This window comes from Leucopleurus acutus (assembly GCF_964270905.1).
Source record: "Leucopleurus acutus genome assembly, chromosome: 8".
NCBI lineage: Eukaryota > Metazoa > Chordata > Mammalia > Artiodactyla > Delphinidae > Leucopleurus > Leucopleurus acutus.
Window position 1 is genome coordinate 93,474,656 of NC_139151.1, and position 13,599 is coordinate 93,488,254.

General features: G+C 41.9%; 1 protein-coding gene across 1 annotated transcript in view; it reads left to right on the top strand.

Moving 5' to 3' along the window:
• Positions 1-355: 355 nt before the first annotated feature.
• The window catches only part of HSD17B12 (hydroxysteroid 17-beta dehydrogenase 12), a 160,749-nt gene continuing 147,505 nt past the window's right edge, over positions 356-13,599 (top strand). Inside the window, exon 1 of the mRNA XM_082844327.1 lies at positions 356-594. Within this exon, the coding sequence (XP_082700453.1) occupies positions 435-594 (160 nt within the window). The 5' untranslated portion in view covers positions 356-434. The remainder of the gene's footprint in view (positions 595-13,599) is intronic.

Genomic DNA, 13,599 nt, shown 5'->3' on the forward strand with positions numbered 1-13,599 from the left:
AATCGGAGCACAACCTTCGGTAATCGCGAGGCCTTCTCCAGCCAATGAGAGACCTGAGCGATTTGGCGGCGGTGAGACTTGCAACCCTCTGGCTGAATCCTGGGGGCGTGGGGACACGTTGGGCGGGACTGAAGTTTGATTGGCAGGTGAGCGATCCGCCTCCTTAGAACGGAAACGCTGCTCGGTGAGAGCAAGGGGGGTCGTGGGCGGGGCAGTGAAACTAGGGTCAGCCAATGACCGACGCACTACAGGCAGAGAGAAAGATAGATCACCAATGGCGGCACGGATGTGGTGCCATGGGCGGGGTTTAGGCCCAAAGCTGCGTGGGAGCAGCGCCTGTTACGGTAGTCCTCATCTTCACGGCCAGCGCCTCTTCCTGCATTCATTCGTTTGTTTTTTCCATTCACGAAGGTAGTGAGGCCTGGTTGAAAGCCATGGAGAGCGCTCTGCCTGCCGCCGGCTTCCTATACTGGGTGGGCGCGGGCACCGTGGCCTACCTGGCTCTGCGCATCTCGTGCTCGCTCTTCACGGCCCTTCGGGTCTGGGGTTTGGGTCACGAGCCGGGGGTCGGACCGGGGCTCGGTGAATGGGCAGGTGAGTCGAATCGAGGGCCGCCGGCCCCCTCGCTCCTGCTGCGGCTCGCGCGGCTCCCGGCCGGGCCTGGTACGCGCTGACACTTCTGGGCCCAGCGCTTGGCCTTCCCGTCCCCAGCTCCCCTCTCCTCCATTCTGAGATTCCTGCGTCCCGCATACCCGCCTGTCCCCTAAGCCATTTTCTGGCTTGCTTAGACTTCTAGAGTTTTTAAATACTAAATACATTGCTGGCTTAAGTCTAAAGGGCTGGCTAATCTAAAGGGCCAGTTGGTGGGCGCGGGAGAAATCTGGACTGAACTCCCTGGGGCTTGTGTCCTTTAAGCCGTTCCGGGTTCACGGAGTTAGTCGCCTTGCTGCTTGCTTCGTTAGTCGCACTCTACGCACCTTGGCTCGCCCCTTATGAGTGTTTTTAAAACAAAGTCTTTGGCTTGAATACTGGCCCTGTGCTCAGGATGAAAAGCATTCTGTTGCCTTTTGGGAGGCGAGGGTGGAGGAAGAGGACATAGAATTTCAGAAGACTTTCTGCTGTTTGGAACCTTGGATTCGGCCTAGTTCAGGTAATTTACAAAAAAAATTGGTAAACTGTTCTGGAGTCCTAATGAGTAGCAAGAATTATTGCTTCTGCAAAACGGTACTCTTCATGTAGAAATCGGAAATACTTTCTGCAGAAGGACATTTGCAGGAAAAAGTATTCCCAGTAAGAGTGAGCTAAACAAACAGGTCTTGTTCCATCTAGTCGGGGGATTTTGAGGATGGAGGAGAAAGGTCAGATTGGAGAAGTTGGGAAACATCTGAGGAAAGTTTTGCGCTTATTGTTTTTTCTTTTTCTGCCTTTTTTGTTGATTTTCTTGCCTTGTTTTTTGTTTCTTTTAGCTTTTTTTTTTTTAACCGAGTGATATGCCGTTCTCCGATGTGATTATTCATTCTGCTGTTTTATAATTGAATGTACACTTCACAAAGCATTTTATTGAATTTTGGAGTGGTTAGGGGTTGCTTTCAGACTAGGCTCAAATAAGGTACACAAATAATGTCACTCCATGTTCTGAACTTTATTCACTCAAAAACATTTCAACAACTTAGTAGGAAAAACATAATAAATTAACATTTTGGGACAGCAACAAAAGGAGAAAACATCTCAAGTAGGAATGAATATGTGAAGCAGCTATTAACATAATACATATTTTAAAAAGTCACTTAATTGTCTTTTGATCATTGAAAAAGCAAGTGAAGTGCCCAGCTTGATTATAATCAAGATTGTAATTTCACGGTTGATAAGGCCAAATTCTTGGTTGTCAGGTTTGGAAAACTTGCTTTTTGACTTTTTTTTTTAATGAAGGCTTTATTTATTTAGGCTGTGTTGGGTCTTCGTTGCTTTGCGTGGGCTTTCTTTGGTTGTGGTGAGCGGGGCTACTCTTCGTTGTGGTGTGCAGTCTTCTCATTGCTGGGGCTTCTCTTGTTGCGGAGCACGGGCTCCAGGTGTGCGGGCTTCAGTAGTTGTGGCACGTGGGCCTAGCTGCTCCGACACATGTGGGATCTTCCTGCACCAGGGCTTGAACCCATGTCCTCTGCATTGACAGGCGGATTCTTAGCCACTGCGCCACCAGGGAAGTCCGCTTGTTGACTTTTGAACAAGACTCTAGTGCTTCAGGAAATCATATATCAAGATGAATAAGTTTTGTAATTTGTAAGCAAAGACTTATGGTAATAACTTTTTTTTTAACGATCTAAAATTGACCATAGTGGCTAATAACTCAAAGGGACCAAGTCATCTGTATATGAATCCATAGTAAAAAGCCAAGTGATATGACATTGTCATTTCATAAGTATTATTTATATTGAAAAGATTTGGCCCCAGAGGAAGGATGTTTGATAAATTAAGGGCAATGTTTAAAAGATTTGGAAATGAAATTTGAACTAGAACACTGGGATATAACAGAGAGGATCATATTATCATAAAGTGAAATGTTGTCCAGTTCACTTGTTGGGAAAACTGTCTTTTTTAAGTTCTTAAGTAGAAGAAATAATGAAGTTGTTACTTTTAACATTACTTACATGTGGGGGCCTGGATCTTAAAAGAAAGTACGTCTTCCTTTATCTCTCCAAATTCAGGGAATCTTTGAAAAACAAAGAAAAACTGAAATAATTTGAAAAACAAACCAGCAGAGATGACACTTGAATAATTAGGGTTAAATTATGATTAAAAATAGGTAATTTGTTCAACCAATTATTAATGTAACCAGGCAAGGGCTCTTGTGCCTATGGTGCTGAAAGCCAAACTCTGACAGTAAGTGTTTGCAACAAAGTAAGGGTTTATTTGCAGGACACCAAGCAGGGGAGTGGGAGACAAGCCTCAGATCCACTTCAACTTGGTCTTTGAGTTTAAGGTTCTGTTTTTTTTTTTCTTTCTTTTTTTTTTTTTTTTTTTTCCCACGGGAAAGAACAGAGAGGCTGGGGTTAATCATCATAGGGACATTTCTGTGACATTTCCTAATCATAGTTTTGGGAGTGAGGGTGTCTCTGGTTTATGATTCCCAGGCCAGGTGGTCCGTGGCTCAGGGGTCTGTGAGCTCAGCTTGTAGTGGAGAAACAACCTGAGTTTATACGTTAATGATGCCATTGACAACAGCAGTTTTAGTACATTAACGATGTTATATGGACAGTGGCAGTTTCAGTCATCTGACTCTGGTTGATTAGTGTTCAGTTAGCACAGGATTGAGGTCAGAGGGGACCAGAGAAGGAATAAAGTTTTGGGTAAAGAGAATAATCATAAACTCAATAAGGGAACTCGGTTTTAGGGCACCTTGGTGTCATTAGGGAGGCATTGCCTAAGTTTTTAATACTGATGTTTATGTAACATCTTCCTTTCCATAACCAATTATTTTAAGTATTACATAATAATATGTGTTGAGTTGGTAGTATATTTTTATACTTGTTATTCTTAAGTCTCTGTATGTGAGTATGTTTAATTTCTCCCCCTCAGATTTTAGAATCTGAGAGGCAGGGACTGTGGGTCCTCATTTTTTGTCTTTTCCCACAGTAACTGGCATATTGATTAGATATAAGCTCTTCTAGACGTTTAAAAAAAAAAAAAAAACATTGGAAAATCCCCGAAATACAGTTGTGCTTTGCAATCTGTAAAAATATTCCATACCACAGATTTCTTAGTCTAGTAGGTTTTTAAGACCATCCATTACACGGCTCATCCTCTAATTTATCTCCTTCATCTTCTAATCAAGAGCTGGGTCATTCCTTCCCTAGTTCTCTCCAGTAACAGTCCCACTCAAGTGAATTACGCTGATTTCACTAGGTCCCTAGCAGGTGGGTTTAGCCAATTTAGGAGGTGAGGCTCTCTTACCTGCCACTGTCATGTGATACTTTCTGTATCTTTTCCAAGAACAAAGAGATCCTGTGAAAGTGGAGCTTCAAGTTGTTTGAAGGTCACTGTAGCAAGTAATGAAAAGAAGATTGCTAACAGAGGTGGTCAGTTTGTGCTAAGAAGAGAATAGTCCTTGCTGTGGAGCAACAGAGAATGTAATCTGTAGAATTTGGTTTGAGCGTAGACACATTTTGCATTTATTTGAGCAAGTTTCCATCATTGGAGTTTATCTGAAATGATTGATATAGAAATAAAGTGGGGACTTCCTTGGTGGCGTAGTGGTTAAGAATCCGCCTGCCAATGCAGGGGACATGAGTTCAAGCCCTGGTCCGGGAAGATCCCACATGCCACAGAACAACTAAGCCCGTATGCCACAACTGCTGAGCCTGTGCTCTAGAGCCCGTGAGCCACAACTACTGAGCCCATGTGCTGCAACTGCTGAATCCGGCACGCTTAGAGCCCGTGCTCTGCAACAAAGAGAAGCCACCGCAATGAGAAGCCCATGCACCACAACGAAGAGTAACCCCCGCTCGCTGCAACTAGAGAAAGCCCGTGCACAGCGACGAAGACCCAACACAGCCAGATAAATAAATAATCTTTAAAAAAAAATAAAAAAATAAAAATAAAGTGGAGGTGATAGGTGCAACTCTGAGCTCTTAGTTTCTAAAGGAGAGGATATAGCTCCAGGCAGCAAAGAATGAAGGATCCACTAATCAGTTAATGAGTTAGATTTTAAAAATAGCTTTATTGAAATATAACTCATAGACCATACAGTTTACCCATTTTAAAGTGTACAAGTCAAGGTTTTTATTATATTCATAGGGTTGCGCAACCATCATTATAACCTAATTTTAGAACATTTTCATCTTCCTTAAAAGAAACCCTGTACCTATTAGCTGTCACTCCCTCATTCCCACCCCCTCTTTCTGTCAATATACATTTCCCTATTCTGGATATTTCATGTAAATCGAATGAGATAATGTGAAGTTTTTGATGGCTGGCTTCTTTGATTTAGCACAGTGTTTTCAAGGTTCCTTCATGTTGTGGCATGTTTCAGTGGCTTCATTTTTTTTTTTTGGGTACGCAGGCCTCTCACTGTTGTGGCCTCTCCCGTTGCGGAGCACAGGCTCTGGACGCACAGGCCCAATGGCCATGGCTTACGGGCCCAGCCACTCTGCAGCATGTGGGATCTTCCTGGACCAGGGCACGAACCCGTGTCCCCTGCATCGGCAGGTGGACTCTCAACCACTGCGCCACCAGGGAAGCCCTTTTTTTTTTTTTTTTTTTAATTGCTGATTAATATTCCATTCTGTGGGGAAGGAAATCCAAAAAAGAGGGAATATATGTATATGTATAGCTGATTCACTTTTCTATACAACAGAAACTAACACATTATAAAGCAAACTATACTCCAATAAAAATTAATTTAAAAAAAGGAAAACTAATGAAATCCAAATAAACTATGAAGTTTAACAACAACAACAAAAAATAGTCCATTCTGTGGAGTGAGTTAGATTTTGCAAAGGGTCTTCTTCTCTGCATTTTGCCCTCTGCACATCTGCACTATCAGATCCCTGAGATTTTCCAAAGCGATGGAACTCATTTGGCTCTGTAGTATTGCAAGGTTTTCCTAATTCAGTAGACAATGAGGACTTAAAAAGGGTATGGGAGGGCTTCCCTGGTGGCACAGTGGTTGAGAGTCCGCCTGCTGATGCAGGGGACATGGGTTCGTGCCCCGGTCCAGGAAGATCCCACGTGCCGCGGAGCGGCTGGGCCCGTGAGCCATGGCTGCTGAGCCTGCGCATCCGGAGCCTGTGCTCCGCACGGGAGAGGCCACAACAGTGAGAGGCCCGTGTACTGCAAAAAAAAAAAGGGGTATGGGGTGGTGGGGTTCTTCCGTGGAAAAGCCATTCATCAAAGCTGGCTCTGCTTAGCCAAGCTCCAAGAATCAGATTCTCAAAATCAGGTGTGGTGTGTAATTTCTGTTTTTACATTGGACAGCTATGCAGGATTGGTCTAGTTACCTCAAACTGTTGAAGGCTACTTGAGTGACCCGGGCCCACTGACAGTGGGTCCCTTTCTTTAACTAAGTTTTGAGGTACCACATGATTATGTATGTACATATGTATGTATGAAATGTTATTTAACTTGGCAAGTCCAGAAGAACTATTACTATCACTTATTGAATGCTTGAAGTGTTCTAGGCACTTCACATAGATTATCATTAATTTCTCTTTGAGTTGTGCTCCAAAATCCCCAGTGTACAGAGAAGGAAACAGGGGCTTAGGTAAATGACTTCGTCTGTGGTATCATAGCTGGTGAGTTACAGGATCAGGATGCAAAGCCAAGTTGTCCTTTATGCAACATCTACATGCTGTGTGTGGTGGGGATTGGCTTACAGACTACATGGATACTTGGGGTAGATTCCTTTATACCTTAGGAACTTTATTGCTTTTTGATTTAAGGCACACTTTCAAATCTGGACATGCTTGGTAATTCTGGAACCATTGCAGGATAAGTAGCAGATTTTGGAATCAAGTAGCTTGGGATTTTCTTCAGATTTGTAACCGTGAATCTTGTTGCATGGGAACACATTGGAAAGGCGCTCAAGGTGCTTAACAAAGCGAAGGGTTTGACTGTCATCAGTACGGCTGGACCGGACCTTGAATGCTGTTTTCTGTTTATCAGTCTGGCGTTCTCAAATGGATTTAGTGAATCTCTGGAGGTCCAGCTTGGTTAGTGTAATATGCTCCTTGTTGACATTCTGGTAGACCTGTTCTTGCTGGTGAGTTTGTTTTTGATGTTGATCGCAGTGTTTTTTTAAAAAGTTGTTTTTTTTGTTTGGTTGTTTGTTTTGTTTTTTTAAAGCAGCCAGGTGGTGGAGGGCAGAGAAACAGATGAACTTAGTCATAAAAATTCTTGAAGATATTTATTAATTCTTCACTTCATCTCTGAAAAGGGAGTCCATAGACCTAAATGGAACAGTCTCCAGATTGGAGTTAGCAGCGGCAACCTTAAAGCACTAGGGCTAGAGCTGTGTAAGAGGAAACAGATGTAACTGGAGGATTGGCCCTAAAAGCATGCCCTGGTCTTATTTGGAGGAAAAACCAAAGAGGATGGTTTCCTGGAATTAGAAATTCAGCCTCTGTACTCTGAGCTGTTTCCTCCAACCTCACACCAGCCTCCATTGTCTCCTGCTTCCTTTTTTTTTTTTTTTTTTTTTCTGTTCTTCGTCTTCCTTTCTGTGCAATAATAATTTTCCTATTTAAGGGTCAAACCTGAGACTCGGAGACTCAAATCTAGACTTGGATTCTAACTCCTCTACTTTAAACTAGAGTGTAACATTGAGTAAGGTAGTAGACATCTGTGAGCCTCACTTTCCTCATCTACAGAATGGGGATAATACTGGCACCTGTTTTCACAGGATTGTTGTGAAGGGTAAATGAGAATACTTATTCTGTGTAAAACAGGTGGTGCAGTGCCTAGTACATAAATGCTTAATAACTTATTAGTAATATTATTAGCCTTTGTAGCATTATATACTAATCACTTGAGCTAATTGACAAGATAAGGCTTAGTAAGAAAAGGTTAATAGCTGGCTGACTGCATCTTCAGCAAACTGAGATTACCTTTGCTACTCTCACTCAAGTGAGAGTATTGAGCTTCAAAACTAATTTTCTGTTTGTTTTTGTTGGTTGAGGATGATTTCTTTCAGTTTCAGAAAAAAATTATTGAAAGATTTGGTTAGTGAGAATACATCAGTAAGTGGATTTGAATAGATCAATTCCATTGACTTTAAAGCCATTTGTAGATAAGGATAAGTTAAAAGAAATTTAATAGTGTGTCGTAGTTCGTTTGGGCTGCTATAACAAAAATACTATAGGCTAGGTGGCTTAAACAACAAACATTTCTCACAGTTCTGGAGGCTGGGAAGTCAGATCAAGGTGCTGGCAGATTCGGTCTCTGATGAGGAACTGCATCCTAGTTTATAGATAGCTGTCTTCTTGTTCTGTCTTCACATGACAAGGGGCCAGGGAGCTCTCTGGGGTGTCTTATAAGGGCACTGATGCCATTTGTTAGGGCTCCACCCTCATGACCCAATCACCTCCCAAAACCATTATATTGAGGGGGTTAGGATTTCAACATATACATTTTTGTTTCTAGCATATGAATTCAGTCTGTAGCACAGATCCTTTATTCCATTTCTCTCCTGCTCATCTTTCCTGAACATAAAAATATTAAAATATAGCAATTTATATCTCTGCCTTCTGGGATAGATTACGATTAAGGCTAGGAGGCAGGGAGGGTGAAGCCTTCACCATCTTGGTGGAGAGGGTGATCCAACACTGTTCATTTGTCCACCCACCGTCCACATCCTCCTGAGGCTGGCCATGGACCTTGTAACAGACCAGTGGGACGGCAAACAGGAATCAGAAACAAACTGCCCTGTTAAGTGGTGGAAAGCAGACACACTTGGTTCTGTGGGAGCTTGTGAAAGAAGGTCAGAGTGATGACTGAGCTGAGATCTGAAGGGAAGTGAAGAGTAGCATACAGAGCAGAGGGACCAGCAGGTGCTAGGCTCCTGAGGTGGGAAAGAGCAGGGTCCCCTTAAAACAAGGCCTGAGCACTTGGAGCCAAGGAAGGGTAGGCATGATGTAAGATGGGAGTGGAGAGGGGCTCAGGGGCAGTGAGCAGGGCTGTTTAAGAACATGGAAGACAATTGTGGGGATTTTAAGCAGAAGGGTAATGCTGAGTTGCAACTTTATTTTTTTAAGTAAATTTATTTATTTTTGGCTGCGTTGGGTTTTCGTTGCTGCGAGTGGGCTTTCTCTAGTTGTGGAGAGAGGGTTCTACTCTTCATTGTGGTGCGTGGGCTTCTCATTTTGGTGGCTTCTCTGGTGGAGCTCGGGCTCTGGGTGCTCAGGCTTCAGTAGTTGTGGCACTCGGGTTCAGTAGCTGTGGCTCGCGGGCTCTAGAGCACAGGCTCAGTAGTTGTGAGCACAGGCTTAGTTGCTCCGCGGCACGTGGGATCTTCCCGGACCAGGGCTCGAACTTGTGTCACCTGCAGGCGGATTCTTAACCACTGCACCACCAGGGAAGCCCTGAGTTGCAACTTTAAACAGAAGTTTTTGCTTCTATGACCTTTCTGAAGCTGTTGCATTGTCACAGAGATAGAGAAGAGCAGATTATTCATTCAGATAATCTCAGTTAAAATTGCCTTTAAAAAATGCAAATTCATACCTTATAGTAAGGGAGGCCATTTTTGTGCACTTTCTGGTTATCATCTTTCAAAGACTATTTCTCCCTAGGGGAAAATCTAATCACTGTGGTATGGGAAGTTCTACTCTTGACCAGTGACTGGATGATAACGTTGAATGAACCCTGAAACTGGGTTATTGCTTTCTCGAGGTCACTTCATAGAACTGTGGTGTGATAGTTGAGGAGCCTGCCACACATCCGAATGCTTTGTTTTCTTATTCATTTTGTCTGGTGAAAAAACGTGTTTGCCTGGTTTCTAACTGGCAATTCCAGGGAGACTATCCAGTTTCTGAAAAGTTATCCTTACCACTGTTAAGGGAAGTTATTTCTACTTAAATGATCTAGTCATTGGGGGAAGGGAGGAAAGACTAGAAAACTAAAGATTTTGAACAATTACTGCCTCTCAGGAGTATGACATTGGGGAACAGTAGCGCTAACGGGAAGATTGGCTTTAGGGTCAGTACAGCAGGTCTGAGCTTTGCTACTTGCTAAGAAGTTTGACCTTGGACAAAGATTGCTAACCTCTGAGCATAACGTTCTTCATCTAGTAAATAGGGCTGTTACTTTTCAGGGTTATTATGACAGTGAAATGAGATGTAAATGAGGTTCTCATGTAACATCTTGTGTGTTTTTATGGATGCCAAGTAACATATATTTAAGACATCTTTATTTGTATACATTGCTCTTATTTGATGAAAAGGGATTGTTGAAACCAAGAAATAATGTAGTTCACTCAGCAGATAAACTATTGGAAATCTGAAGCTGTGAATAGATTGATTAGGAGGTGATTCACAGTACTCCAGGAAAATTGCTTCCTTTGTGAAAAGATTTACTAAGTGGTTCCTTGAAATATGGTCCCCATTAGTGAACCTGAGATACGATGGACTTAGAAAAATCTGGTTCTGTGCAACTTTTCAACTACATTGTAAAAACCTTGGGTCATTTTCAGCTCTTCTTCTCTCACCCACATACAGTCTATTAGGAAATCTTACTGACTTTAACTTCAAAATATCCAGTATCCAGTTTCTTCTACCACTCTGGTGTAAGCCACCGAAATCTCTTGCCTTGATTATTATAACAGCCTCCTGTCGTTCTGATTCCACCTTGGCTCCCCTATAATCAGTTCTTACAGAGCAGCCAGTGATCCTTGAAAAGCTCTAGTCAGATCATGTGATCCTTTGCTCAGATCCCTCCAATGTCTTCTCATCCTGTTTATTTATTTATTTATTTATTTATTTTATTTTTATTTATTTATTTATTTTTTAAATTAATTTTTATTGGAGTATGGTTGCTTTACAATGTTGTGTAAGTTTCTACTGTACAGCAAAATGAATCAGCTATACATATACATATATCCCTCTTTTTTGGATTTCCTTCCCATTTAGGTCACCATAGTGCATTAAGTAGAGTTCCCTGTGCTATATAGTATGTTCTCATTAGTTGTCTATTTTATACATAGTATCAATAGTGTATATACCTCAATTCCAGTCTCCCATCTCATCCTGTTTAGATGAAAACCCCAGATTCTTCCTGTGGTTGACAAGGCTTTTGACCACCTGACTCCTGCCTTCTTTTACCTCTGATCTCCTCTCTGCCCATGTCTCGCCCTCCCTCCTAGCCACATTCCCTTCTTCCTTGAACATGCTTGGCATTGCTGCCTTGGCCTTTGGTTATTCCCTCTTCCTGAATGCTCTTCCCCAGATATGCATGTGGCTGAGTCTTCTTCCTTCCTTCCAGTCTTTGCTCAAATATCATCTTCTCACTGAAACCTTCCCTCCTACCTTTAAACTTACAGACTGATCTCTTCCACCCTTCTGATCCCCGTTCCCCTGCTCTACTTGTGCTCTTTGTCATAGCACTTGTCACCATCTCCCATACTGTATACTTTGCTCATTTATGACATTTCTTGTTTGTCTACCTCTGTTAGAATGGAAGCACCATGAAGACAAAGATCTGTCTCTCTTGTTCACTTATGTATCTCAAGTGCCTAGGACAGAGCCTGCACAGAATAGGTGCTAATACATAGTTGTTGAATGAATGAAAATATTCAGGTATTCCAGTGTTTTTGAGGGATAATGTATTTTTTGTGGGGAATTATCTTCTCTTTCTATATTCTCTTATTAGTTGTAAATCTAAGAAATATTAGTGGTCTCCCCACCTCTAAAAATGAAATTATTTAGTCTAAAAACAAAATATAGACTATAACCTCAGGAAGAAGTTATCATAGTATAGACCCTGGAACTAGACTGCCCTGAATGTCTTTGTCCCAGAAGTGCCTGTACTTACCGCTTCTTTCTGCTTCTGTGTCCTTTTGCTTGTGCAGAGACATTCAGTAGTTTCAGTGGTTGTTGAATGTTGATCTCTCTTTGCCTGGAGTGCTCTTTCTTGTTGTTCACTCTTCCTTACTCCTCCTGTTCATGAAATTCTACCTACTTTTCAGAGTCCAGATTCTGAATGTTTATGTGCAGCTGCCCACATGGAAGCCATCATGTACTTTTGGAACTCTGATAGTGCTTGTTTTGTGCTTTTTTGTGGGCTTTTCCACACTTTACCTTTTTGGTTGTTTGTGTGTGTGTCTGTACTTGCACGCATGACTGTTCTAAACTACAAGCCCCTCGAGAGTGCACAATAAATAATATGTAGTGAATGAATATATTTTCTTTGAATTATATTTTGATGGGGATGGGGTGTTTTGCTTTGCTTTTGTATTCTTTTGGTTATGTTTTACAAAATAATTTGTACACCTTTTTTCCTCTTCGTTTTAAAATCTCAAGTGACACCTAAAAAGCTAGATTAAAATTAAACCCAGGCTGATTAGACAAAGACTGGTTATGGAATTATTGTAGCAGAGCTGGGATAACAGTTTTGAAAGTGTGAAATGCAGTGAGAGCAGAGATGTCCTTGTGTAGCATTGGTAATAAGCTAATCTTCCTTCATACATGTGTTAGGAAATTGCTGTAGGCAATCAACCACTTTGCCAGATTCAATAAACATTTCAATATTAATGGATTTTTTGTAATATATTTATTATCCTTCCCCAAGTCTTTGTAAAATTGTTACAAGTAGGCTTTCTTTTAGTAAGAAAGACTCTTCCAGTGAAAGTTTCAGTAAAACCTTGCTAATTGGTAAGGCTGAGATGAATGAGTGAAAAAACTGAATTCTAGGATGTGTTGACCAAAATGAACTTTTGTTATTTTAAAGGCCCGAAAAAATGAACCCACGCCTTCTAGAGCCTTCAGACTTTTTGGGGACATTGAACTGAATTTCCTGGAAAATCTCCTTGCTAGTAAAGGCATTGAATGGGCAATGTATATACTTAATAACTGCTAGAAAGTTAACCACAGAGCACTGAGTATATGCGTTGTTTGCTTCATGGAAAGAAATGAATACTGCAGTTGGTTGATAATCTACAAAAGCTGAGTCAGTCATTTTGTGAGAAACTTGAGAAAATTAAAAAATCATTAGGGGGCAGAAGAGACTAATGATAGAATAACAAAACTGGAAGGGCTGTTGGTGACCTCTTCAGTTGAACTATTAGGGAAATAAGCTGGAAGAGGTAATGACTTGCTCAAGTTCATTCATCCGGTTAGAGATTGTTTAGGCAAGAGGGTCAGTGGCACAGAGCAGAAAATGGGGGTTGCATCGGTGCTCGGTTGATTAAAAGCAGTGGTAGGAGTGATGAGCAGCAGACTCTGACAGCAGAATAGAAGAGATTTGTCAGGGATGAATTAAGAGAGGAAAACTGGCGAGGAAGACAGGCAGAGGTGATGAGTGATAACAGTTAGGGTGCTGGCAGAACTGAGCTTCATCACATTTCCGCAGCTGGTATGGGGCGAAAAGCCGCCTCTGTACAGGAGCCTGAACTCTCGAAGAAATGACACACGTCTCTGTAGCCCCGAGGGTACCATTATTTCCTACTCTTGGTGCGCTCCTACATGGATGTTAAGACCGGGGGACTTTTTCACTGTGTATAGTGCTACAAGCCAAGTGGGTCGGTCCGTTATCTCTTATCTATAGTCTTGGCTGTGCCTATAGCCCTAACTACAGATGAAGTTGATGACACTAAATTGCCAAGGAAATACTGTATAGTTTTTAGGATTGCTTCTCGGCCAGCAAAGGGTGCAGTATCCTTTAGAAGTTTAAATTCCAGTTTTAGAGTTCCCTTAACCTTCCTCGTATGTAGAAAACTCATTCTCCAAATTGGTTTTACTGTAATGCTGGCAGTAACTGCTCACCACCAAGCTCACTTCCAGTAGAAATATTGCCAAGCTTGCTTTAATGATTGCTGAAACTCCCATCCTGTCACATAAACAGACCTAATAAAGTAAGCAAGCTCCCCTAATCTTGCACATTCAGTCATAATATTGTTGT